The sequence below is a fragment of the Clupea harengus genome, chromosome 24, assembly GCF_900700415.2.
Source record: "Clupea harengus chromosome 24, Ch_v2.0.2, whole genome shotgun sequence".
NCBI lineage: Eukaryota > Metazoa > Chordata > Actinopteri > Clupeiformes > Clupeidae > Clupea > Clupea harengus.
In genome coordinates this window covers 14,528,060-14,556,045 of record NC_045175.1, presented here as the reverse complement: position 1 = coordinate 14,556,045, position 27,986 = coordinate 14,528,060, and the positions used below count along the sequence as shown (strand labels likewise).

Below are 27,986 nucleotides of genomic sequence, written 5' to 3'. Positions count from 1 at the left end.
TAACTATGTCAAAAAAAACAACACACACACACACACACACACAGACCCCAGACCAGTGTATCATTTTCAGACAAATGCAGCAAATTACTAAACCTTAAGGAGAGCAGAATACATCATATTGTTGCTGAACAATTCTTATAACCCACATATTCAATTCAGAAAATGCACAAAATATACAAAAATGTAATATCATCATTTGCATAGTATCATCAAAGCAGTGGTGTATAAACAGAATACACACATCACTATTTCCACAGCATCACACATGTGTATGAATAGGAGTGGATGACTCCTGTGTTCCTGCAGCATGGGGAGGTCATGTGATCTGGCACAGGCACACTGAGGAGCCAGAACCCCAAACCCCAAACCCAGGATAGAGGGGTTCAGTGAATGTGGAGTGGAACGTGTGCAGGTGGGTGAGTGTGTCAGAGGAGACGCTGTAGAAGGACAGAGTGCCGGACGGCCAGTCCAGGTACACTCCTACTCTTCTGGAGCGGGAAGAGGGGGCAGGTATGTCAGTGTGTTTATTATTGTGCCAGGCAGAGCAACTGTCAGGAGAGCAGTACAGACTCCAGGACTTGTCATTGCGTCCCAGCAGGATGTCATCACTCTTCCCTTTCCTCTGGATACTTTTATACACCACAGCTATATGTGCTGCACCCCCACTCCACTCAGCCTCCCAGTAGCAGCGTCCAGACAGACCCACTCTACACAACACCTTAGACGACCTGTCAAATCTCTCTGGGTGGTCAGGATACGGCTGCTCCTTTCTCACATGTGTCACCTTTCTGTTCCCCTCAGAGAGAGAGAGAAGTCTGCCTGCTGTGTTTGGATCCAGTGTGAGCTCACAGGCATCTGCAGACAAGAGGAGAGAAGAAAGGAGAGAACAACATCATCAGAATATGGGGAGTGACAGCTGCTGCTGACTAACACACACCCACACACACACACACACACACACTCTCTCTTTCTATTTCACATTCCAGACACAGGACACCAATACACACACACATACACACACACACACACACACATACACACGCACAAACACACAAACACACACAAACAAACACACACATACACACACACACTCTATTTCACATTCCAGACACAGCACACCAATACACATACACACAAACAATACATACAAACACACACACTACTTCACACTCCAAACAGAGCACACCAATAAACACACACACACACACACACAAAAACACTATAACACATTCCAAACACAGCACACCAATACACAAAATCACACAGTACACCTGTTGAGCATATTTGATAATATAGCAAAGCCATGTTAAATAGCCTATGCAATGATGTCACATTAGAACATGTGTGCCTGCGTGCACTGGGATGCAATTGAGCATGCGCTGAATAAACGGTCAGTGTGAGTTCTCAGACCAAAGAGACGATGGTAGTCTGTACATTCCAAATGTAGCACACCAATACACACACACACACACACAGGCGCACACACCCACACACAAACACACTACATTACAAATACGTACAGAAACAGACACAACTACACATTACGAACACAGCACACACACACACACCCTTACATGTATCCAAACAAAGCACACAGATACACACACACACGTACAAACACAGAAAAAAAAGACAACTACATATTCCATGCATAACAGACCAACACACACACACACACACACACACACACACACACACACACACACACACAAACACACCACTACCCATTCCAAACACAATACACTCATACACACACACACAACAAACAACAAACACACAGACACAAAAACACACCCCTACCCACTCCAAACACAATACACCAATACACACAATCACACACACACACACACACACACAACCTCACAACTACTTCTTCTTCTTTGCAAAGGGAGGCTGCACAAAATATTAATAATTCTGGCACACATATTTCTGAGAAAAATATTTGTTTCATGATAAGAATTATTTTAATTATGTTACTTCAGTTTCATTTTTACTAAAGGGTGCCAAAAATTCTGGAGGGCACTATACATTCCAAACACAGCATACCAATACGCAAACACACACAAGCACACACTCATTCACACCACTAGATTCCAAACACAGGATGCAAATACACACAATCTACTACACATTCCAAACACAGCACCCCAACACACACACGCAATGGCAAATTCCTTACACAATACACTAAATCACACACACACACACCCAACTACACATTCCTAACCCAGCACAACAATACACACACACTATATTCCAAATACAGTACGCCAATACACACACACAACCTCACATTCCAAACACAGCACACTATTACACACACACACTACCCCACATTCCAAACACACCACACCACCCATATACACACACAAGGGGTAGCCAGTGAGAAGGGTGTTAAAACATCAGCAAGGGCAGGGGTTGAAGACTTAGTTTTAGACATGAGCTCTTGCACTGGAAGTCTTGTCAAACACAAAACATATGTATTCATTATATGGGAGTATAAACTTCATAACAACATCTTTCTCTCCCTGTTCTGATGGACAGGCATTCCTGAAAGTGGTGGTTTCTCATGACATTTGGATCAGCCTTGCATTTCCCCCAGTCCATGTATATATAGAGGTGTCAGCAGATGATTTGTGAGAAGTGACCAAGGGGAGTTGGAGAAATGAGAGGAATGATATGAAAAATGTCATAATCAATCATCATCATTAGAGTTTAAATCATTCTTTATTCAGAGAAGAGAGGTATTAAAATATGAGATATGTGTTGGTAACGAATGATGAAAGGGAATGTGATTTGCTGAAATTATATACTGTGTACTGTTAGTGTGACAAACACTGTATAAAAGTTAATTGTTTTCTGTGATCAGGGCCTTCAGTTAACATCTCATCTGATCTGTCATACGTCAACTAGTTTAGTATAAAATGTTGTTTTATTTACCACGTGTTGCCCTGACATAAACACGTGAACAGCTCAATATAATAAGTAAAGAATACAAAATATAGGTAAATGTAATATTATACGGCGACAATAGAATATAGCAAAATCTTTTCAATAATATGTAGTAAATGAAACGACTAGTTAGTGAAAACAATGTCACATGTTGCAAACAGAAAGGGTATTTTTATCTTGTGGTATATGATTATCACGCCAGCGCTGAGCCCTGCTCCTGCCACGCCCTGCTCCTGCCACACCCCCTCCTGATCACCTTCCCAGTACATTGGCTGTGTTCGGATTCATAGATAGCTGTCTAATCCTTGATCTCTTGTTAGACAGGTGTCTGACGAGACAGGTCCTTTCGGGGGAAGGTATCTCAAAAACCTTTGATTTCGAACAGTCTATTAAGATAGCATGTACGGCAACATGACGCTGTGTCATCATGCTGTGTGTGCTTATTTGCTAGCTAGCAGCTACTGTAAGCGACCTGGCTAACGGATACATCGCTAACGAAACAGACTATTTTTGTTAATCAAGCATGACATAAGTACATAGTACACTGTTTATTTCTCGGTAACTTTTTAAAAAAATTACCAAAAAAAGCAAAGAAACGTACATCGGTGAGTACTTTTGTGGAACTTCGACGATTTCATCCACCATCTTTTTTTTTATTTTTCTCTGCTTAGGGAATGGCGCAGAGAGTTATGGGTAATACCTGCCGCCATAAGACAGCAAGGCAGCTCAGATGCTCTCTTGAAAAATGACCGTTATGTGACGTATTTCAAGGTATCTTACTAAAGCGGAAGAGAGGGTTTAAGACATTTCGAACAGTCCTTGCTCTCTTAATAGGAAGGAAGGAAGGAAGGAAGGGAGCATTTTAAGCCTATTCGAACAGGCCCCCTGATTGCCTGATTACCTGCACCTGTCACTCTCTCCACTATATAAACTCCTCAATCACCTCACTTCCCTGTCTGGTCTAGGTTTTAAAAGGACTAAACTCCATAAAATTTACACTCAGTGAAGACAAAGTACAGACTGAACACACAGAACAGATGTCTGTGAATGATCCCAATTCATACAGTTACTGAATTAACCATTAAGACTTACATCTCAGCAAACGTGGTCGAGCTCTGCTTACTGAAGCATGGTCAGTTCTGTAACAGAAACACACGGTCACACATATAATCTTCTAAAACAGATAAGATTTGCCATTTTTTTTTTTTCATTTGAATAGTTAATAGTTACTAGATTGACTAAATGATAATTTACATACATACAATTCAGTGTTGTGAATTTACAAAGATGCATATATATTACTGTAAGATGAATGCTATTTCTGATAAATCTAATTAAAAGGGCTATAGGAGCAATGGTGAATATGTTATTGCATTGAATGCTGCTGTATTTTGCACTGGTGCTCTTAGTTTCATTATGTGAAGGAAGGCAGTCAGGTTAAGATGGACCTTGACCTTTGACACCAGAGAAACAAGGACAAAGGAACAAAGGAATCAGGAGGATGAAGAGTAAATATAGTTCTATATGCCTATTTTGCCAACTTCTTGCCTAATTGGGACTAGTTTTTACCTTTACCAACTGCCTATTCATTGACTAATCCCTTTGGAGTCCACTTACCTGCCTGCCACCTTCCCTGCCTGACCTCTAATCCTCAGATCATTTATTTGGACCACTTTGCAAAAGGGACAGTTTCAATTCATATTTGCAATATTGGACGCTGTATCAAAGAAGTGACCTACATCTAAGTTGATAAAGTAGCTATTTAAATACATCTTCGAAAATACATCACTACACTAGGTATGAAGAAACTGATTTGATCTCACACGAATAATGCAGAAAAGTACAACATTGGGATTTCTTTCTACGCTTACTTAAGCTTCTCCAGTTTACAGTCAGGATCCTCCAGTCTAACAGATAACAGCTTCAGTCCTGATTCTCCGGGATGATTGTAGCTCAGATCCAGCTCTTTTAGGTGGGAGGGGTTTGAAGAAACAGCTGAAGCCAGACAAATACAACCCTTTTCTGAGATGAGACAATCAGAGCGCCTAAGAGAGAGAGAGAGAGAGAGAGAGATAATAAGCAGGATAATGTATTGTCCGTCGGTCATTATCAAAAAATAAATCCCTTCAGGACGAAACAACACCCCTCCGCTGCTCGTCGGGGTGCTGTTCGCCCCGTTGGATAACGACCTCCGGACAATACATTATCCCTTACATATAGAAGCAGGTTGGATGCTGAACCAAGTCTGAGGCTAAAGCTAACCGCAATCGACCCAGACATCGTAGCACTCTGTTCACAGAGCCACGCACACCCCTCTCACTAAGCATGATAGGCCCAGAGTCGTCATTACCAATTTCCATTCTATTTGTATTCTTCTTCTTATAAGTAGCCTACATTCCATTTGAATGCATTACTTGAGAATATCACAGTAGGGCCTACTTTTCATAATGTTCAATGTTCAATTTGTCTCTGTGATTAATGCAAGGCAATTGCTTATTTTGTTTGACTCCAGTAATTGAATATTCATGTTTTGATGCAGTACAATTTATACTTGTTAAACCTCACTAGATTGACTGGTATTTTATATCCCCATTTGATGGGTAGGCCTATGTTTTGATGCAGATCAGTTATTAGTATTGTCACGTTGTACGTTTTTAAATACAATACATGAGTTTACATACACTTAGTTGCCTCAGTCATGTGAACAATAAATCATTATTAATATTAATGCCTTCTGTGTAATCTCTATGTAGTTACAGGCCTACGCTACTTTATTTTAATTCTGGTGGTACTTGGAGAGCCAAATCATTTTTAAGGTGGTACTCATGGTAAAAAGTTTGAGAACCACTGTTCTAGAAGACATCAGCAATAATAACATGAGAGTAAAAGGAATGTAGTAAAATAAAATTGTATGAAAATCAAATGTAAACACACCCTTACAAAAACATTCATTTTGAGGTGCTTAGAATTTATTATTTTTTTTTTAAAAGTTTTCGGACGGAGACTTTTGAACTCTGAACCTTTTAAACATAGGTGTTAACTATACATATGTGAGTTTTGCATTCAGACAGTGTGTGTGGTTTCACTACTACATATTTATAATAGCAGAGTGACCTGTGCCTCTTCAACACTTGTGTCCCTACAAATGCATATTGATGAGTTAGGTGTAAACAAATCTGGGACACCTCAGACAAAAACAATGGCCATTACGTACTGGCCCTGGAATGTCTTTGTGGCCCACTACCCCCACAGGTTTTCTCGCAACACCATGGCCCAATAGAGATCACTGAATCACCATGCCCTTATCATATGAATAGCTGTCATTTGCTAATGGGTGGGTCCTTAGGAGCAGAAACCTCACTCAGAGAGTGAAATGTGCATGCTTTTCGTTCGATTCTCCTGACAAACTGCTTATTTATTTTTTTTGTTTCAAACTATAGATTTTTGTAAAGTAAAGGATTCAAGGTTCATGTGGGTTTTCTTTAATGAAAAGTGATGCTGTTCACAAAGTGTTCTGAGAAATCAATAGAAATTAAAGGGTAGAGGCAACTAAAAGTGGTTTCCCCTTTAGATTTCTAAATGCACTGCTACATTTTATATGACAGTATTGGCATACTAATACACAAACAGGGTCTACCCCTATATTGCCACAGTCCTCGCAGCCTGTAAAAAGGAGTAACACACACTTCACATTCATCTTCAGGTCTCAGTTCATTCATGTGTACACTAATTGAGTTTTTCTCCACCAAATTCTTCATCCATGTGTACACTACAACCGTACAAGGGACGGTTTGTCCATAAGGGTGATTTGGGCGTCGCACTGCCAAACGGGAAAAGGGGATTTTTTTCCCTGTCCGATTCAACCACTATACCGTCTGATCTGCTTCCTGTTCAACAACTCAATTTGCCCTTGGAAAGAAACTCCTTTTAATCGGCGTACTAATGAAGATAAATTGACAACAAAACAATAACGACATTCTAGACCAAATGCATCCATTCAACAGGTTTCTACAAAGGGGGGGGGATCCTACATCCAAGAACTGGTACAAAAGAAAATCATTGCTAGAAAGCTGTGAAGTGGCTAACACGGTCTGTATTTCTATATACCACTGTCACTTTTCATAGGTTTCACAGTGTGAATGTTCACTACTTGCACTTAAGGCCCCGTCACACCATAACGTTCTGGTCAACGTTCTCTGAACTTTCTAATCGTTCAATTTCGAGCGTTCTAGGGCGAGGTGGACACATCTGGCGTGTGACTTAACGAAAGAATAGCGTAGGACTGACGCATGACTACTAGCGTCGGACTCACGCATGAGGAGCATGTAACAGCGACTTGTGACGTGTCACTGGTGCGCGACAAACGTGTGCTGACGTGTCTGCTACTAGCGCTGCTGCAAGTAAGAAGATGATAAATGCTGCTGAAAGTAAGAAGAATACAAAGCCTCTTTCACTAGCAATGTCTTCGGACAAAGATTTACTGTTATTATTACTGTGATTTACGAAATAACGGGTGTTATTCCTGGGGTTTTATGTTATTAAAATAAATTATTTAAATTTGACACTGAATTTGTGTTTCTCAATGTTTATTATCAGAAAACATCAACACATCCACACACATTGTCCATGTCACAAGAGTCTTCATATCATATCCATCTGCCATGGAACAGCACCAACTATAACAATGCTCAGCTATGTTCAAGTTCAGTACATCTACTTCATGCTGGGCTCAAGTAAGCATATATACCCTCCACTCCGCTTTTCGCTAGATTATGCAATGACCTTGCATGACATGATAGCATGGAATATGCAGATTTATAGTGTACAGAATAACGTTTGCAATGATTGCGTTTGTTGATCACGTATGGTTAATAACATATTCATTGTAGAAGGGACATGATAAAAATCAAGATCTTCCCTTGGTGAAAAAACTTTCGCCGATATCTCTGTATGAGAGATGGGTTAGGTGCTCAAATTGCCTGGGATCAAAGAGGACGTTAGTAGGCATGTCCAAACTAAAAATCACGTCTCAGGATTGCTGCGCACATAAGTTATTTCGGGTGCATCAACTGTACTCAGTCTACCCTACCCAACGACTGACTACGATAGCCAAACGCGTGCAAAGTTAATAAAACGTTCCACGAAAGTTCTCCAGCGTTTAAATTAAACGTTGAAGAACGCTTGTGCATGTTCAAAAATGTATTTTCGGACCAGCGTTCTCCGCCGATCACCGACAATTACTGACGATTACAGCGTTCACCAGCTTTCACACAACGCTCTTCTGGTGCTATACCAGCGACCATGGACGATCACCAACGTTTCCTCTAACTTCATAGAACGTTGACAAGAACGTCATGGTGTGACGGGGCCTTAACCTAGCGTAGCTGCGTCAGTTATCGGACAGTTTGTTAAAAAATCGATATGCTAAGTCTATTTATAGATTAACGTTATGTATAAGCTTACCCAAGCTAACGGTTTTCGAGAGAGATATTTGTCCTTTTTAACTTGTACGACTCGTTTAACACCGCAAGAAAACGTATTTCTAAATATTTCTATTAATGTTTACGGTGACACGTTACATGAGTAAGTTTTCGCCTGCGTCAATTATCGGACACTCCCACTAAGTTCCACTTACCACGTTGGTTTTCGAGATAATAATATGTTTTCCTCCTGCTTTTACATATACCGGTCTAATTTCTGTACAAATGACTTTGTCACAATATGTTTTGACAAGCAAACGTTAATCTAACTAGTGTTATTTTAGTTTGATTTGGGTATTTTGTGGGCTTTCTTTGACCTGATTCAGTTGTAGGTGCAGTCTATTCACTTAAACACGCACACAACAAACATGGCATGATTATAGGGATTCACGATATTGAATTTTAGCCGATATTTACAAGCTCATTTTGGCCGATTGCCGATGCCGATACATACACCTCTGCTTTTTAATTATTGAAAAGTCTCTCCTGTACTAGAATTAATCTGTTATTATGATAGGGTATTGCTGTAGATACAGGACATTAAAAACTTGATTTGTATCATTTTAGAAATAGACATTCACTCATGAAACTATTGAAATGATTTCAAATATGGCGGATTTATTTATATTTTCACGTCACAATTTTCATACTTTATATGTGATGACTTATTTTGCTTTTGTAAGCCAATACTTTTCAATATCAGTCAATAAATATTGTTGGTTTTGACTTGTTGCCCCCTTCTTTATGTTTTTACTGGACATATCATGTGTCCTGTTAAGTAAGGGATAATGTATTGTCCGGAGGTCATTATCCAAAAATAAATCCAGACGGGGCGAACAGCACCCCGATGCGCAGCGGAAGGGTGTTGTTTCGTCCTGAAAAACTGGGAGTGAGCATGGTTTATACCAGAAGTTATGTTAAATTAAACACATTTTGTATTCCAAAATCCATCATTTCCCATATATCCATCATCCTCTATTTGAGGTGTTTGAGGGATGGGAAAAACACAGCAGAAACTCTAAGATGAGAGACACAAAATGAACAGGTAGAAATTGAATTTGAATCTTATGTGAAGGGAAGCAGAAAAAAAAGATATACTGTCTGAAACATTAGCAAAATCTGATTATCAATACGTATTACATTTACATTTAGTCATTTAGCAGACGCTTTAATCCAAAGCGACGTACTACGCTTATATAACAATATAAATTAAAGTTAAAAGCTACATAAATAACCCGAAAATGTATGACAATAAGGACATAAGACCAACCTTAATGTCAGCAGTTCGCAGTGGGGATTAGATGAATTAGGTGAAACGGGGTGTTTTCAAAGTAGTTGTGGCCACGTCACAACCCAATAGCGATTGCCGATTTACCATGCATTTATCATATGAATAGCCGTAATTTGCTAATGGGTGGGCCATCACCGGTTGCTTTCACCCTCAGCGAGAGAAATTAGCAAGGCTTCAGCACTATTCTCTTTACAAAGTGCTCATTTATGTCTTAGTTTCTAAATGCATATATTTGAAAAGGAGAAGATTCAGGGTTTCTCGTGGTGTTATTGTTATGTCTGTAGGACAAAAACTTGCAGAGTTTTTAAATGCAATTGCTAAAAATAGCTCCAACTGCCCCACGGGGCACCTCCGGGTTGGAAGGGTTAAGGGCCACAGAAATAATCAGAAAATGAATGACAATAAGGACATGTATAACACCAACCTTAATGTCTGCAGTTTGCAGTAGGGACTAGATAGTCCGTTAGAGAGAAGCTGTATTCCAGAATATCCCAGGTCATTGTTACACAGATCCAGCTCTGTCAGGGAGTTTGGTGACTGTAGAACTGTAGCCACAATTCCACAGGACTTATCTGTAAGTGTGCATTCAGCAAGTCTGAAAAACATAGTGACAAAAGACAAAATATCACCCTGGAATTATTAAAAAGCATTGCCTTTCTGAAGGTGTCCTGTAATGGCATACTAATACACAAACATGGTCTACCCCTATATTGCCACAGTACTCACAGTTCCCTCATATTAAAGTCCACAGCAGCCTGTAAAAAGGAGTAACACACACCTCACATTCCTCTACAGGTGTCAATTCGTTGATGTGTACGCTACTTTTTTTTTAAGTTTTAAAAATGAACTTCTAAATTTAACGTGACATTCATGACATATACTGTTACATGAAGAGCTTCAACCCCTGTTATGCCACTACACAGTTCTTTCATGTACACCTACACACTAGTGGTGTAGAGAGAACCCATTATCTGCATCTGTTCAACCAACAACATTATTTATCATTCAGATAGAAGGGCGTGGTTTATACCTGAAATTATGTAGAATCGAGCAAACATTGCATTTTCTATGCAAATATTAATTTACAATGCAATTGTTGTGCTTTCAAAACATCAACTTGATTTAATATTAGCATATTACTAATTAGGAAATATATTTCTCATACTGTTCTTTTCATCTCTGTCTTTGAATACCCCCCCCCCCGCCTTCTAACTGGTGAACATGGAATGAAAAGAAACAATTCTTGTGAAATCTTGTTGATAATTTAGATCAACTTCCAAACACTCCTCCCGTCCATGCTCCTGAAGCAATGTGTTGATTGGCTGGAGAAGTGCCTGGTTTGGTCAGATCCACTATGTTTGTTTCACATTTACAGAGCCAGGACTGTGCACAAACACTGGGGTATATTTTGAGCCTGTTCACACAAAGAACAGGCTGCTAAAGGACATTGAGGAACAATTCACTGAATTTGACAAAAAAGATCTGGTTAATGGATTCATTATTTTTGTGATTTGACCAGTCTATAGAAACATTTATTTCACACCCCAGCACAGTGATGTAGACAAGGTGTTCACTGGTACATTTACAAGAAAATGTGATGTGAACAGTTACTCCACTGTTATGTTGTCATGGTTATTATAAGCTTAACTGTAGTACTTAATAATGAGTTTATTTCCTATATTTCCTAACATGTCTGTAATGTTTTTTCAAATATAATTGTATCTGAACTTAAAATCCATCATTTCCCATCTATCCATCATCCTCTATTAGAGGTGTTGGAGGGGTGGGAAAAAAACAGCAGAAACTCTAAGAGGGATGAGAGACACAAAATGAACAGGTGGAAATTTAATTAGAATCTTATGTGAAGGGAAGCAGATAAAAAGATATACTGTTAAAGTCTGCAATGTTAGCAGTCTGGTTATCACTACTCTTATATAACAAGATAAATCATAGTTTAGGGCTACAGAAATAATATGAAAATTCATGACAATAAGGACATGTATAACACCAACCTTAATGTCTGCAGTTTGCAGTGGGGACTAGACAGTCCGTTAGAGAGAAGCTGTATTCCAGAATCTCCCAGGTCATTGTTACTCAGGTCCAGCTCTCTCAGGGAGTTTGGTGACAGTAGAACAGTAGCCACAATTCCACAGGACTTATCTGTGAGTTTGCATTCAGCAAGTCTGCAAAACATAGTGACACAAGACATATTATTACTCTGGAATTATAAAAATGCAATGCCTTTCTGAAGGTGTCCTGAGAAATCAATTAAATAAAAGGTTATAAGATAAATATTCCATTTACATTACATTTAGTCATTTAGCAGACACTTTTATTCAAAGCGACGTACAAGGGACAGAACAATCAAGCTACGAGCATTGCCGTACTTGCACAGACGGCAGTGCTAAACTACGCTCATTAGACGAGCGCAACATCCTGGGGGGTAACCTTTGCCCTTACAAGAGCATTTAACTAGGTGGGAGCAGAACCAGCAATCACTCTGTAAGCAAGCATAAGTGACTTGAACTTAATGCAAGCAGATACAGGCAGCCAATGGAACTCAATGAGTAGCGGGGTGATGTGTGCCCTCTTCGGTTGGTTGAACACCAGACGCGCCACCGTGTTCTGGATCATCTGTAATGGTTTCACCACACATGCCAGCAGGCCCGTTAGGAGGGAAATCACCAAGGTTTGTACCAGCTGCTAGATGGCATACTGGGTTAGGTACGGCCTGAATTTGCGGATGTTGAAGATGGTGATCATCCATGTGGATATATTCACATTTACAGAGCCAGGATTGTGCACAAACACTGGAGTATATTTTGAGCCTGTTCACACAAAGAATAGGCTGCTAAAGGACATTGAGGAACAATTCACTGAATTTGACAAAAAATATCTGGTGTCAGACATTTAATCAGTTTAATGGATTCATTATTTTTGTGATTTGACCAGTCTATAGAAAAATGTATTTCACACCCCAGCACAGTGATGTAGACAAGATGATCACTGGTACATTTACAAGAAAATGTGATGTGAACAGTTACTCCACTGTTATGTTGTCATGGTTATTATAAGCTTAACTGTAGTACTTAATAACGAGTTTATTTCCTATATTTCCTAACATGTCTGTAATGTTTTTCAAATATAATTGTATCTACACTTAAAATTCATAATTTCCCATACATCCATCATCCTCTATTTGAGGTGTTGGAGGGATGGGAAAAAACAGCGGAAACTCTAAGAGGGATGAGCGACACAAAATGAACAGGTGGAAATTGAATTAGAATCTTATGTGAAAAGAAGCAGACAAAAATATATACTGTTAAAGTCTGCAATGATAGCCAAGTCTGGTTATCACTATTCTTATATTACAACATAAATCATAGTTAAGGGTTACAGAAATGATCCGAAAATTATTGACAATAAGTACATTTATAACACCAACCTTAATGCCTGCAGTTTGCAGTGGGGACTAGACAGTCCGTTAGATAGAAGCTGAATTCCAGAATCTCCCAGGTCATTGTTACACAGGTCCAGTTCTGTCAGGGTGTTTGGTGACTGTAGAACAGTAGCCACAATTCCAGAGGACTTATCTGTGAGTTTGCATTCAGCAAGTCTGCAAAACATAGTGACACAAGACATAATATTACTCTGGAATTATAAAAAAAGCATTGCCTTTATGAAGGTGTCCTGAGAAATGAATATAATGAAAGGTAAGAGGAAAAATATTCCATTTACATTGACTAAATGTATTTAGCAGACACTTTTATCCAAAGCGACGTACAAGGGACAGAAAAATCAAGCTACGAGCAATAGAGACCTAGCGTAACAATAAATACTATTTTACAAAAGAAATAGAAAACAAAGCTTTCACAAGTCCGTCAAAGCAACTACGTAACACAGTCGTAAAAGCATATTTCGGCCTTTACACCTACATACTTTTTTACAGTAGGCCTCACTGAGAGACAGTGGCTCAATTGGACATAACTAGATCGGTAGATCATTCCAAGAAATCCACATATCAGTCCAGACCAGTTACCACTCTATTTGTGAATCCTGACTTTACTGTTAACAAAGGGCAGACTTAAAAACAAAAAATTCAAACGTGCATTAAAATGTAAGCAATGCAATAATGTAAAGTGTCATTTCATGCCAAGTTATCAACCAAAGCGCTGCAGTGAAAATGGAATATTTATCTATTTATCTCCTATCTCATGACTCTGACACATTTATGCATCTGCTGGTATCTTTACATGTTTCATACTGTACGTCAGCAGTAGACAGCAGTGACATCAAAACTATTAATCAGTAATGGACAGTTCTGTAATGGAAAGGACATAATCAACACAAGTTCACATTTTGTCACAAATAACAATGAAAAAATAAGTTTATCCATCTCCATTAGAAACTCACCGTGCCCTTCTGTAGCATCTCACAGCAGGAAGCAGTCTCATGCGTCCCTCATCTGATGTGTTGTATTTCTTCAGGTCAAACTCATCCAGCACCTCCTCAGACATCAGTAGCATGTGGGCCAGTGCTGAACAGTGAGCAGGAGACAATTTCTGTTTGAGGTTCTTTGGTGACTCCACATATTTTTTTATTTCGTCGTGCATGGAATGATCGTTCATTTCAAATAAGCAATGGAAAAGATTGATGCATCGTTCAGGAGAGAGATCTTCCCTGTTGAGCTTCTTAATGTATTGACATATTTCCTTGATGCTCTTTGAGCTGCTGTGTTCATGGTTCAGTAGACCTTTCAAAAGTCTCTGATTTCTCTCCAGAGAGATGCCCATAAGGAAGCGAAGGAAAAGATCCAGGTGTCCATTCCTGCTCTTCAAAGCCTCATCCACTGCACTCTTGAGTAAGACATGTAGATGATCTTGAGATTGTAATCCCAGAACTGATTGAAGAGATGATAAAACAGATGGACTGGGTTCATGTCCTTCACTTAGGAGGGATTTCAGTGCCTTGAAGTTCTTAGTCACATAAGAGTGAAACATAAACACAGCTGCCAGAAACTCCTGGATGCTCAGGTGCACAAAGCAGTAGACCTTCCTCTGGTGAAACACAGATTCTTCTTTGAAGATTTCAGTGCACATGCCAGAGTACACTGAGGCTTCACTGACATCAATGCCACACTCTTTCAGATCTCCCTCGTAAAACATCAGATTGCCATTCTCTAGATTATTGAAAGCCAGTTCTCCAAGCTTCAGTAAAATTTCATTCTGAGATTTTAGAAGTTTCTCTTCATCTGTCTCAGTTCCACTCTGATACTTCTGATCCTTCCTTCTGGTCTGAATGAGCAAGAAGCGTATGAACATCTCAGTCAGAGTTTTAGGAATGTCTTTAGTCTTGTCCAGCATCTGCTGAAGTACAGTGGCTGCAATCCAACAGAAGACTGGAATGTGGCACATGATGTGGAGACTCCTGGATGCCTTAATGTGTGAGATGATTCTGCTGGCCTCACTCTCCTCACTGATTCTCTTCCTGAAGTACTCTTCCTTCTGAGGGTCATTAAACCCTCGTACTTCTGTCACCTGATCGATGCACTGAACAGGAATTTGACTGGCTGCTGCTGGTCGTGAGGTTATCCAGATGTGTGCAGAGGGAAGCAGAGTTCCCTGAATGAGGCTCGTCATCAGAACATCCACTGATGATGTTTGTTTTAAATCAGATATCATGTTCTGTTGGTAATTCAGAGGTAATCGACTTTCATCCAAACCATCAAAGATGAACACAACCTGACAGTTGTTGTATTCTTCACCATCCTTCAGCTCCTTCAGTTCAGGATGGAAGTCAAGCAGAAGCTTGTGAAGACTATACTGATCACTCCTGACCAAATTCAGCTCACGGAAAGGAAGGGGAAATATAAAGTCTACATTCTGATTGGCTACCCCATCTATCCAATCAAGAATGAACTTCTGCACCGAGACTGTTTTTCCAATGCCAGCAACACCTTTGGTCATCACAGTTCTGATATTCTTCTCCTGTCCAGGTAAGGGCTTGAAGATGTCATTGCAGTTGATTGGTGTGTCTTCTGTGGTTTGTGCTCTGGATGCTGACTCTACCTGCCAAACCTCATGTTCCTTATTCACCCCTTCACTCTCTCCTTCTGTGATGTAGAGCTCTGTATAGATCTTATTGAGGGGTGTCTCAGCTCCTGGTTTGATGATGCCTTCAGATATGTTCTCAAACCTCCTCTTCAGACTGGCTTTATGCTTCTCTATAACTCTCCTCAGGACTTCATCAGCTGTTTATCATGGAAAAAAATTTACGAAGAAACCTATTAGTATAATGTGTTTGATGAGCCACAATATTGTTTCTTATCTGTGATTGGAATGTCAATGATAATTTTCACTGAAGCAGACACAAATATCCATTGTCTTTTCACTACTGTTGCTCCTTACTGTTGGCCCAGAGGCTGGAAGTTCCCAAACTAGACAAAATCTTAACCCTCATGTTTTGTTTGCAACATCGTTAGACTTGTTGAGGTACCGGTCATAATTGACCTGACTGATATAAATGTCAGTAATGGTTTTTAAAAACATTTGGTTTAGGGTTAGGGTTAGGGTTTACATTTGGATTTAAACCTTTCTAACTATACAATAAATTGTTTGACAAGTTTACTGACAAGTTTTAAAGTTATCAAAAAAATAAATTTTAATTATGTTGTACTTCTCAGTTTTATTAAAAAATAAGGGACATTCCAAAACTACCTGAACATACATACAACTAACACCAATCAAAATCACAGGATTGTTAATATTTTGTGTATGCAGAAAATATATATCATATAATATAACATTTTAATAACACTAGTATCTTTGGTCAAACATGACAAAAAAAATGATGTTGCAATGGAATGCAATTTCTGTGTACAAAAGCACATAAATGTGTTCTTCGTTATCAGTGCAAGTGCGTAAAAACAATAATGACAATAATAATAACTCATTAATATAACGTTTTTTTCTGGCTCCTTTAAGAAAAATCACTATTTTTGTATGGCTCTGTCAGCTGGAAAGGTTCCTGATCCCTGTCTTATAAGCTACTCCAGTAACACTTTCTATGGAGCCTGCATCTATAAGGCCCTATGAGGGCATTATGAGGGCATTAATAATGTCTTATAAAGTAGCTTTAAGTCATTGTAACACTCATTATAATTATGTATCTGTCTTCACAACTCATAACGAACTTTATGATACATTATGTCAGTTAATTATAAATGGTTATACTTTAAGATAGAATAATGCAATATAAATATGTGATCACTAGAAAGTGTTACTGCTACTCCTTCATCAGATCTCAAAGGTATAAACATCAGGAAACGCTTACCTAGTTTGTTCCTTCTGTCTGGTGTGTGCTCAGTGTGCAGTTGTCTGCTGGTTTCTACCATGTCTGTGTGTTCAGCCTGAAGAGGCTGTAGAGGAGGTTGAGTTCTGCATGTCTTTCCACACTGGGGACAGGCTTGGTCTCCTGGTAGTCCAGGCTGCTCCCAGTAGCTGCTGATGCACTGCCTGCAGAAACTGTGTCCACAGGTGGTGATGACTCGGTCCCTAAGTACCCTCTCACACACTCCACACCTAGACTGATCCTGGGTCAGATCAGCTCTCAATTCACTGCAGAGACATAACATGAAGCAGACTTAATATTTGACTGATAAAGAAACTTATTTTAGTTCTTAAGATTTCACTTCTTTGAGAAATTACATAGACAGTGAATGTTTCATAATATGTCAGTTTTCACCAATAAGTGTGAACTCCAGGCACCAGGACAGTCACAGAACCCCACCCCTGAAGAACCGAAGACTTTCTTTGGAATGTCTATGTACATGGCTTGCCTTAGATACATACAAATGGAGATTAGCTGGGGCAACAAGACAAGAGCCGCAATTAGCTGACGTGAATATAGTTAGAGTCAAGTTGCCAAACTCTATGAAAATCATCAATGGTGTTGATGTGAGAGCAGAGGAAAAGAGGAATCTCCTGTAGCGAATCCGACCACTTCTAGAAAGAGTCAGAAATGTTGTGTTCATCAAAGAAGACCAGTAAAGGTTTGTATTGATGACCAAATGATGAGCAAATTCCACTGTCTTTTTTCGATAGTTCTTCCCAGGAAAACAGTATTAGTCTTAAGATATTTGCTCTTGCCATTTTGCATTCTACCAGGGAAGAACACTTTGTTTAAGCATTGAGGGGCAATGTATTGGCTTTGGGGCACAATCAGTTCTTGTTTGAGTCAGTTACAAGAAGAAACCATTTACTTCACAAAACGTACTTACGTTACATACTTCACGTCCATAAAACTTCATGATATAATGACGGTGAATGGAATTCCAGATACAACTACCAGATCACTTGGTAAACTAATGAAGATGATCTACTGATGATCAACCTGATTAAGATGTGCAATATGTACCCCCTTTTTTAAAAACAGACGTAAAGTCTAGGTTTACAGTCATGATGGAATCCCTGAAGCATAACTCACAGTCTTGCCTTCATATTATATTATTATTACTATTTTCAAGACTCTGTACTTCATTATTCTTACAATTCTCAGCTCCTGCAGAATGACATAATTATGGTAGGTCTACATTCTTTTGGATTTAAACCTGCATATCGAAAAATTCAAAAAATATTGCATCTTTAAGCATCCCTGTATTAAAGATTGGGAGTGTAGATTACTATTAACTCTCTGGGACATTCATACACTCTGATCATTGTGGAGGAGAGGAATGCATTGTTACTGGCTCCGGTTTCCACATTGCACCCAGTTCATGTAAACATAATTTAAACTAATTTCAATGAGACTACGTTGTATCTGGTTTACATAGGGGCTTAATCTATTTTGTAAACTGAAAGAGAAGTGAAGTGTTGTTTGAACACATTTTGTCCATGTGAAACTGATGTACACATTACGAAAGGGATAATGTATAGTCTGTTGGTAAACAAATCCCAACAGGACAAACAGGTCCCTGTAGCACAGTGGATACTGTTCACACTTAACTTAATTCTTCTCTCTTTCGCTTGCTCTCTCTCTCTCTCTCTCTCTCTCTCTCTCGCTCTCTCTCACACACACACACACACAGACACACAACCTCTCTATAACAGATACACCTCTACATGGTTTCCATTAAGTAGTTTAGGTTATACCTTTGCTTAGTTACAGATAGGAAGCTTCAGCCTTCAGCTTTTTTACCTTGTCTTAGTGAGAGTGTGTATGTGCCTGTAAGTGTTCATGTTTGTGTGTGTGTGTGTGTGTACCTGTGTGTGTGTGTGTGTGTGTGTGTGTGTGTGTGTGTGTGTGTGTGCCTGTAAGTGTTTGTATTTGTTTGTGTGCATGGTAGGGGTGAGACAATCCAATCAAATATTTTTACTATATTTTCCTTCACGGCCAGCTACCAACCCAAACATGCTTACTATCAGCTCTCTAAATCAAGCATTCGGATGGGTGGACTGCTGAAATAACAGTGAGAGTAAGAGGGGCAGAAACATGGACAACAGACATTGACTTCTAAACTATAGAATCTACAGTTGGGCAGTTGTTATATTTGTTAGATCAGGTTGTTGGATATGAGTACATGCATACAAACAGTACTGGCAAATGGGGAGCCATATTAGCTTGTTAGATCAAACTAGCAGAACCTACACAGTGGATGCATTAACTGTTAAAACCCAGTCAGTAGATGTAGTTAGCCAACCCTACTCATCATATTATCAAAACCTGCGATAACACAGCAGCCTAAATTTCAAGACTAATGGCTCATGTTAAGCGAGGACATAGTCAAAATAAATAGATGTCGATGACACACTCATAACCAGTCTCCATTTCAAATCGATTCTCCCCCATTTGCAATGGTGCTGATGGTAAAGTTCTGGTCAATGGCGATTCTACTTAAGTTATCAACACCTTTGGAAACGGTAAAATTTATACCTGGATCTAGAGAAAATGACATTGAATCAAACCTAAAACAAACTCGCTAATTCTAAATGCAGATTCTCCAAAATTATTATTCGCTCAAATCTATAGCAGATTATCATTACTCAACAACTGGTGCCCATGTAATGACGTAGGATTTATTAAAAACTGGACAACATTCTGCAGGAAGCATGGGAGGGTGCCAGTCTCCTTTCTAAAACTCAAACACCTAGCCAAGGCTGACTGCTGACAATCCAAAATGAACAGACAGAACTACTACCCTCTACTAACCTGCAATAGGATCATTGTCTTTACTTAACCTCATACAACACCCAGAACATCTAAGCACACTGTATATCACACTAATAGAGGTATTAGACAATAACATCTGACAAAGATAATAACTATATCTGTACAAAACTCTACCAGTACAAACCTTAAGTTGGTCCTTATTAACATACAGTCCTTAACATTAAAAGCTACACTTGTGAATGAGTTTATAACAAACAACCCTATTGAAATACTTTTTCTCAGACCAGCCAATACCTAGCCTTAAACGAGTCCACCCCTCCAAGTCTTGTTAACTGCCACATGCCCCACAGTACAGGATGTACTGTCAAAACTACCAGCTGCACTTGCCTCAGCTCTTAGTCCTGGCACTGAAAGCGGCATAAGCCAATCCCCACCTCATATTGACCTACTAACAGATGGGGTCACAAGTGTGATTTGCTCAACCCTTGACACTGTTGCATCACTGAAAAAGAGAATAAGAAAGGACTTGCCCCATGGTACACTAACCGGACTTGTGCACTTAAACATACTTTTCGAAAACTGGTACTGGTACAAAAAATGGTACTGCACTAAACTTGAAGTATTTCACCTGGCATGGAAGGATAGTGTAAGCTATAAAAGAGCACTTTCTGATGCAAAAACAACTTACTACTTACTATTCTTCCTTGATTGAAAATAATCAAACATTCTTTTCTTACAACCCTATAGCCTTTCCAGGATGCACTATGCACCTCTGTAACACCTCCGCAACCTGATGCACTCCTAGAATATTTAGCACCCATTGACCTCACTGAACTCAAATCCCTGATCTCCTCATATACATCATCAATGTGCCTACTAGACCCTATCCCTACAAAACTACTTAAACATGCACTACCCTTATTAAATTATACACTACTTAGAGTAATACATAATTCATTAATTTCAGGATATGTCCCTCATTCAAAGTAGCAGGGATCAAACCATCTCTCAAAAAACGCTGATCCTGATATTCTGGCTAACTATAGGCTTATATCCAACCTCCCTCTCTTTTCATAAATACTTTAAAAAGTAATATCAAGGCAACTTACTTCCTTTCTACAACAAAACAATATCGAAGAATACCTCCAATCTGGCTTTAGAGTCCATCACAGAACTGCAACGGCCTTAGTCAAAGTTTCGGAGTGACCTACTAATCACATGTGATCATGGATGCATTTCAATACTGGTTCTTCTAAACCTTAATGCTGCTTTCAAGACTATAGATAATCATATTTTGCTACAGAGATTTGAATGACATGTTGGCATCAAAGGCTGTGACCTATCCTGGTTGAACCTGATGAAATTGTACAGTTACCCAAGATAGAAGCCTGCCAGATGTAAAATATTGGATTACTACTAACTTCCTGCTCCTTAACTCAGATAAAACCCAGGCTTATGGCCCCTCAACAATTGAGAATGACACTATCTAGCCATCTACCCACACTTGATGGCATCTCATTAACATTCAACACTGGACCAAAGATCTTGGTGTAGATACCAACCAAGACCTCCTACTTGACTCAAACGTTAACCTACAGATCTCAAAGACATAATCAAAGCCATCAGACATCATCTGCACAACACAAAATATTTCAGTTCTTCTTGGTGGCCATGTTGTTGTGTTTAGCAGGAGTGGGCTTTACAGACTTTTACGGATCCCGGGTACGGCATATGGTGCATGTTGCGGCTGTCTCCAGCCACTTGTGCGCTGTTGTTGTATCCTGCCACCCTTACTATGCTTGTAAAACTAAAACCCCCATGCACCAAGCAAGCCAACATATCTAAACATAACTCATCACAACTAAACACATATACAGGTGACGCCTTTATATTCTGTTAGCTGATTAGAGCTCTACTCAGGTTGATATTTCTGTATTTTAAATTCTTAATTCTAATATTTTGAAGTACTGGATTTTTTATTTTTCCCTGAACTGTATGCAGTAATCATCAAGATTAAAACAAAAAAGGCTTGAAACATGCCACTTTATGTACTGTATGTAATGTAATATATGAAGGTGTCACTTATTGAATTAAATTATGGAAAAAAATGAACTTTTCCATGATATAATTTTTTTTTGATATGTACCTGTAAAATTCCCAATATCAATAGAACTAGACAGCAAATCTTGTACTGTGGAGGGCTTTTACGGATACCAATACTGATAAAGTGGCCATATTACCTACTGTTAATTGTTTACCTCATTTATCTCCTTAAGATAAAATCAATTGATGTCTACTAACCACATTTTCTCCCTCTACCTTTGCTCACAAACGCTGATGGCTGTGGAAACATTGCTCCCCATCACAATATCCATTAAGTTCATATAGACTTAGGGCTGGGCGGTATGACGGTATATACCGTGCAACGGTAGAAATGTGTCTACCGGGAGAGATTTGGCTATACCGTTTCAACCGCGGTATACTCTTATTTTGAAATCCAATCGATTTATTTTTAGATAATGACCTCCAAACTATACATCATCCCGTTATTATACAGTTACTCCTCAAAACGATAGAAGACATTTCTCCAAAATACCTCTTTTAACGATGTTGTTGCCGTTTTGTGATTTCCGTTTAGAGAAGATAGTTTTTCAGGCAAATAGAACTTTCAAGTGTCAGGTGTTGCGTAGCAACCCATTACTTGCTGTCTTCAAGTTACGTTAAATGACCGGACTACTTGCGGAATGATATGATATGAAAGACGTGAATTAAAGCACAAAACCCTTGTAATGATGGTCATTACTTTTTCGCTGCAGTGAATATAAAGAAATTACAGACCTGCAAACGTTGGGGTGGCCCATTCAAATCAACTGAACTTTTTTGAACATTCTGAAGAGCCGTATAATACGATACCTAATACATTTTTTAAGCACATGACCTGCAAGGACTGTCATGCCTACTTGTTGAGTAATCCTCGACTGTTGGGAAAGATTCTACTGAAAGATCTACTGAAAAATATGTACTGAAAAGTGTCTAGTGTAGCCATTTATTTGCAGATTCTGTTCCATTTTTCTCAATGATGGTGAAATATTAGTAGTTAAAGATGCACTATTTCGATAGTTTAGATTTTTTTTCAGTATTTCAAAGTGAATGAGCTGTGAGAGCACAAGAACAGTGAGCGTCTAGCAGCGATTATCATATACATGTATGTATGTCAACGGCGATACGGCCAAACCAACGAGATTCTAAGTAACATGGAGACAAAACTTTTTTTGGTACTCAACGTAGATCATAAACCCTTGAATATAAAAACGACTCAGTGAAATCGGTTGAGAAATGTAAACGGTAAAGTGCTTTTTATGCAGAAAAACCGCAGCTCCATCGTTTACTTGCGTTTGTTTACAGGCTTCACCTCACCAATATTGCGGCGACGTTCGCACGTCGCAGCAACGGGCTGAAGCGGTCAATGGGGCGTCTATGTGTAATTGCCAACTTCTTAATTTTCTTATTTTAATATGTGGCCATATAAGAAAATGTTTTTCTCATCATTATTGCGTTAACATATGAACAAACATTCAATAGAAAATTAACACTTGATTTATCTTCTGAAAGTACATTAAAGAACCACTGAAAGCCACATAAGCACTGGACTAAATGCCACTACATGCACTTTGTTTTAATCTTACTATTTAAAGATTCAATGGAAACGTTCAGTACAAAGTAGGCATATACTGGCCACTATTGCTTAGGCCAATAGCCTATTGAGGCAGTATTGTTTCTGCACCTTAGTGTTCTTAAGGGTCAATGAATAAATGATCATACTGTATAGCCTATGTCTGTGGACATATTTCGCCACTGCTGAGGTGTCCTATTTTTCACAAACTCAATTCTGGTCACCCTACGTATATTAAACCGCGATATATACTGTAACCGTGATATAAAATTACAAATACCGTGATAGAAGATTTTGGCCGTATGGCCCATCCCTATATAGACTTATTAGCAGTTGAACTCCACCAACTCACTTTGTCTCTTTCTTCCCCTACTAGTCTAGACTGTCTTTGCTTTGGGATGCTGCTGTATTCTCTCCACTTGATCTACTTTTAAAAACCCTCAGCCTTCACTGACCCACCCCCACCACACTGACATACACTTATTTTACCCTATACTTTGTGCTAGCATTTTCCTGCTATGTAAATAATTGCCATTATCAACATAGTTGTCTGTTCCATTACCCTACTTAACCTTACGAGCACACTGCATACCCACTAAGCTGTTCATGAATGATCTCTCTACACCTTATCCTTTATCAATTTTGTATGTATCATGTATTCTATGTTTGTATGTATGCTGTGTACATTTACCACATGTAAGCTAGCATGCTCATCCTGATTTCACCAGCCATGTTCCTGATTGTTTCTTCATCCTCTCATTCTGCCACAACCCCTCCCACCAACCCACCCCCTTCTTTTCTCTCTACCCTGTCGGCTTCAAGCATATGCCCCTATCACTGACGTGTCTGAATAACTTTTATCAAAAGTAAAGGCTGATTACTTACTTTAGACCTGATGGAACAGGTTCCGTAGCTAAATTGACCACAACACGCCTGTTTTATTTTGGTTTTGAAGGATAGCCACAAGGAGTGTGTGTGTGTGTGTGTGTGTGTGTGTGTGTGTGTGTGTGTGTGTGTGTGTGTGTGTGTGTGTGTGTGTGTGTGTGTAGAACTGGATTTGACAACACTGACATGTCTGAATAACTTATATAAAAAGTAAAGGCTGATCACTCACTTTAGACCTGATGGAACTGGTTCACTGCTGAAATTGGGTGAGTCATCCCTGGACTGGTCACTATTCATGGACACACAGCTGGGCACTGGAGATGGAGGTCTGTGTGTCTGTCGTCTACAAGCACACACAAAACCAATGGAGATAGGTGTCACCGGCTTTGTAGCTAAATTGACCACAACACGTCTGAATGATTTTGGTTTCAAGGATGGCCACTCAAAGGAGTGTGTGTGTGTGTGTGTGTGTGTGTGTGTGTGTGTGTGTGTGTGTGTGTGTGTGTGTGTGTAGAATTGCATGTGACAACATTGACATGTCTGAATAACTTATATAAAAACTACTCACTTTGGACCTGATGATACTGGTTCACTGCTGAAGTTCAGAGGTACAGGCTTGGACTGGTCACTCTTCATGGACACACGGCTGGGCACTGGAGATGGAGGTCTGTGTGTGTGTCGTCTACAAACACAACAACACACAAGAAACCAATCAACATAGACTAATTTCTCTGTGGAATGAATGTGTTCACACTCAATGTTATATAATAATATCTGCACCAATGCAGAATTAACCTCTCTCTCTTCCCCTATCTCTTACACACACACACACATACACACGCAGACACACATACACACAGACACACACACACAAACACACAATCTTACTTACTCACTAACTCACAAAGACACACACACACACACACCCACACACACACACACACACACAGATATGTGTGAAATTTTTCGAATGGATATTCTGTGAAAAGATGTTCTCCTGAAAGACTGAACTTCTGACCGTGAGATGCAGACATTCTTTTTGTTTGTTTTTTCTTAAGCTGAGTTGTAATGAGTGAGTTATAATTTTGTTGAAGAATACAGATGGTTGGAGGGTGAAGTGTAGTGCTTAGAGTATAGGGTGTCAGTTGGGCACACAAACACACACACACACACACACACACACCATGCCACGTGACAATTGGGCAGAATCTTCTGTTGGTGTCGTATTCAAAATGAATTGCTAGGTGAGTCCACATATTATTTTGTTGTTCACTTTTGCCATTACTTGGAGACAAAGACTCACTGAGGTTTAGACTGTGCTGCTCCACTGCTGAAGGTAGGAGGTTCAAACATGGACCTCATGTTCAAAACATTCTGTTTTGGGGGTTTCCAGCAGCCAGTGGCACAGGAGACACTGTATGAATAAAAGGAAGAATGTAGTCCACTAAATATCAGCAAATTCAGGATCAAATGACATGAAGTCAGTCAAAAACCAAAGCCTACAATACATTTTTTACAGGACAATGATTCAAGGCACTAATCTGAAAGACGATAACTCACTGAGGTGTAGACTGTGCTGGTGGACTACTGAAGTTAGGAGGTTCAAACATGGACCCATCACTCTTCATTGAAACACAGCTGGGAACTGGAGATGGGGGTCTGTGTGCCTTTGATCTGGATATAAAAAATGATGCAAAAACTCTTGGCACAAGCTATATGTTGTTTTTACATAAATGAAGCTACTGATTTTTACACTTCAGAGACAGATGTACTGTAGGCAATAGCTTGAGAAGAGTCAAGAAAGCAAGTGAACACTGAAAGGAATACATCTAGACCCATGAGCGCACACAATAACAAGCATCAAAGGAAAACAGATGCACACATCTGAGTATAATATATTATGATGTCCTTCCATGACTATGCATAGTTATTCCATCGTCTCATCTAGAGATAGGACAAAAACTTAGGATGGTGATGAGATTTTGTGATATTTTGGCTTGAAATATGTTATCGATACAGCGACACCAAGTATCAATACCTTTTTTTAAACAAAAGAAAAAAATATTTTTTTTATTTATTTATTCACATAACCATTTTTTTTCCAAGAGCATCACTACCCTCTAAAACCATGCAGGGCTCATTCATAGAGTGGTGGTGATCATTTGACACAATTATAACTGGCTATGAAATACAACCTCCATCAAAATCAAATGTTTACTGTTTCTGGCTTGGATTAGAGTGCACCGTGATGTGATTCTATTTTGTAAAATATAACAGTAATTTTCAATCATTTACAATATTAAACATTTTCCAAGTGTTCTGTCGATACTAGCATTTTCCATGTTTTCCAGCTAGCTACTAACAGAACCTACCTAAGAATAAGGTTATCGCAAAATTTCAAATAATTTCAGAAATCCACTAATTGTGTTGACACATCATGGTTGTACCAGTGGAGATTTTAACAATAAGATTTAAAATGTTCAAAAACGAGTGCTGGGAACCTCAAAATGGGAACCATTTCAAATTGTTGTAATGGATATTGTGTGAAAATACATCTCAATCAGATGCTGAGCACGAAGGGAAATCAAACTTGGTTGACACAGGGAGGGAACTCTTCTTGTGTAGGAACATGTTGAAACTTGGATGAGTTGAGTGTGGGCACAATGGTCTCTGCCACATACAGACAGATGACTCACTCAAATTGCAACAAAAAAACAACAACAACCGACAACCCAAAAACACTAAATTCAACTCCTCTGAGTTACACAAATCCTGCACTAATCTAAAAGACAAAGACTCACTGAGGTTTAGACTGTGCTGCTCCACTGCTGAAGGTAGGAGGTTCAAACATGGACCTCATGTTCAAAACATTCTGTTTTGGGGGTTTCCAGCAGCCAGTGGCACAGGAGACACTGTATGAATAAAAGGAAGAATGTAGTCCACTAAATATCAGCAAATTCAGGATCAAATGACATGAAGTCAGTCAAAAACCAAAGCCTACAATACATTTTTTACAGGACAATGATTCAAGGCACTAATCTGAAAGACGATAACTCACTGAGGTGTAGACTGTGCTGGTGGACTACTGAAGTTAGGAGGTTCAAACATGGACTCATCACTCTTCATTGAAACACAGCTGGGAACTGGAGATGGGGGTCTGTGTGCCTTTGATCTGGATATAAAAAATGATGCAAAAACTCTTGGCACAAGCTATATGTTGTTTTTACATAAATGAAGCAACTGATTTTTACACTTCAGAGACAGATGTACTGTAGGCAATAGCTTGAGAAGAGTCAAGAAAGCAAGTGAACACTGAAAGGAATACATCTAGACCCATGAGCGCACACAATAACAAGCATCAAAGGAAAACAGATGCACACATCTGAGTATAATATATTATGATGTCCTTCCATGACTATGCATAGTTATTCCATCGTCTCATCTAGAGATAGGACAAAAACTTAGGATGGTGATGAGATTTTGTGATATTTTGGCTTGAAATATGTTATCGATACAGCGACACCAAGTATCAATACCT

General features: G+C 39.2%; 1 protein-coding gene across 1 annotated transcript; it reads right to left on the bottom strand.

Moving 5' to 3' along the window:
* Nucleotides 1-32: 32 nt before the first annotated feature.
* On the bottom strand, nt 33-27,554 carry LOC105889221 (NACHT, LRR and PYD domains-containing protein 3-like). Its single transcript, XM_031562266.2, has 14 exons — nt 27,507-27,554; nt 27,250-27,360; nt 26,009-26,122; nt 25,752-25,862; nt 25,017-25,130; nt 24,678-24,791; nt 17,056-17,339; nt 14,137-15,973; nt 13,169-13,339; nt 11,736-11,906; nt 10,148-10,318; nt 4,824-4,997; nt 4,045-4,091; nt 33-855 (listed from the first exon to the last, which is right to left on the bottom strand). The coding sequence occupies exons 2-14, from the start codon at nt 27,306-27,308 to the stop codon at nt 317-319; spliced, it is 3,906 nt and encodes a 1,301-aa protein (XP_031418126.1). The 5' UTR covers nt 27,309-27,360; nt 27,507-27,554; the 3' UTR covers nt 33-316.
* Between the last annotated feature and the right edge of the window lie 432 nt (nt 27,555-27,986).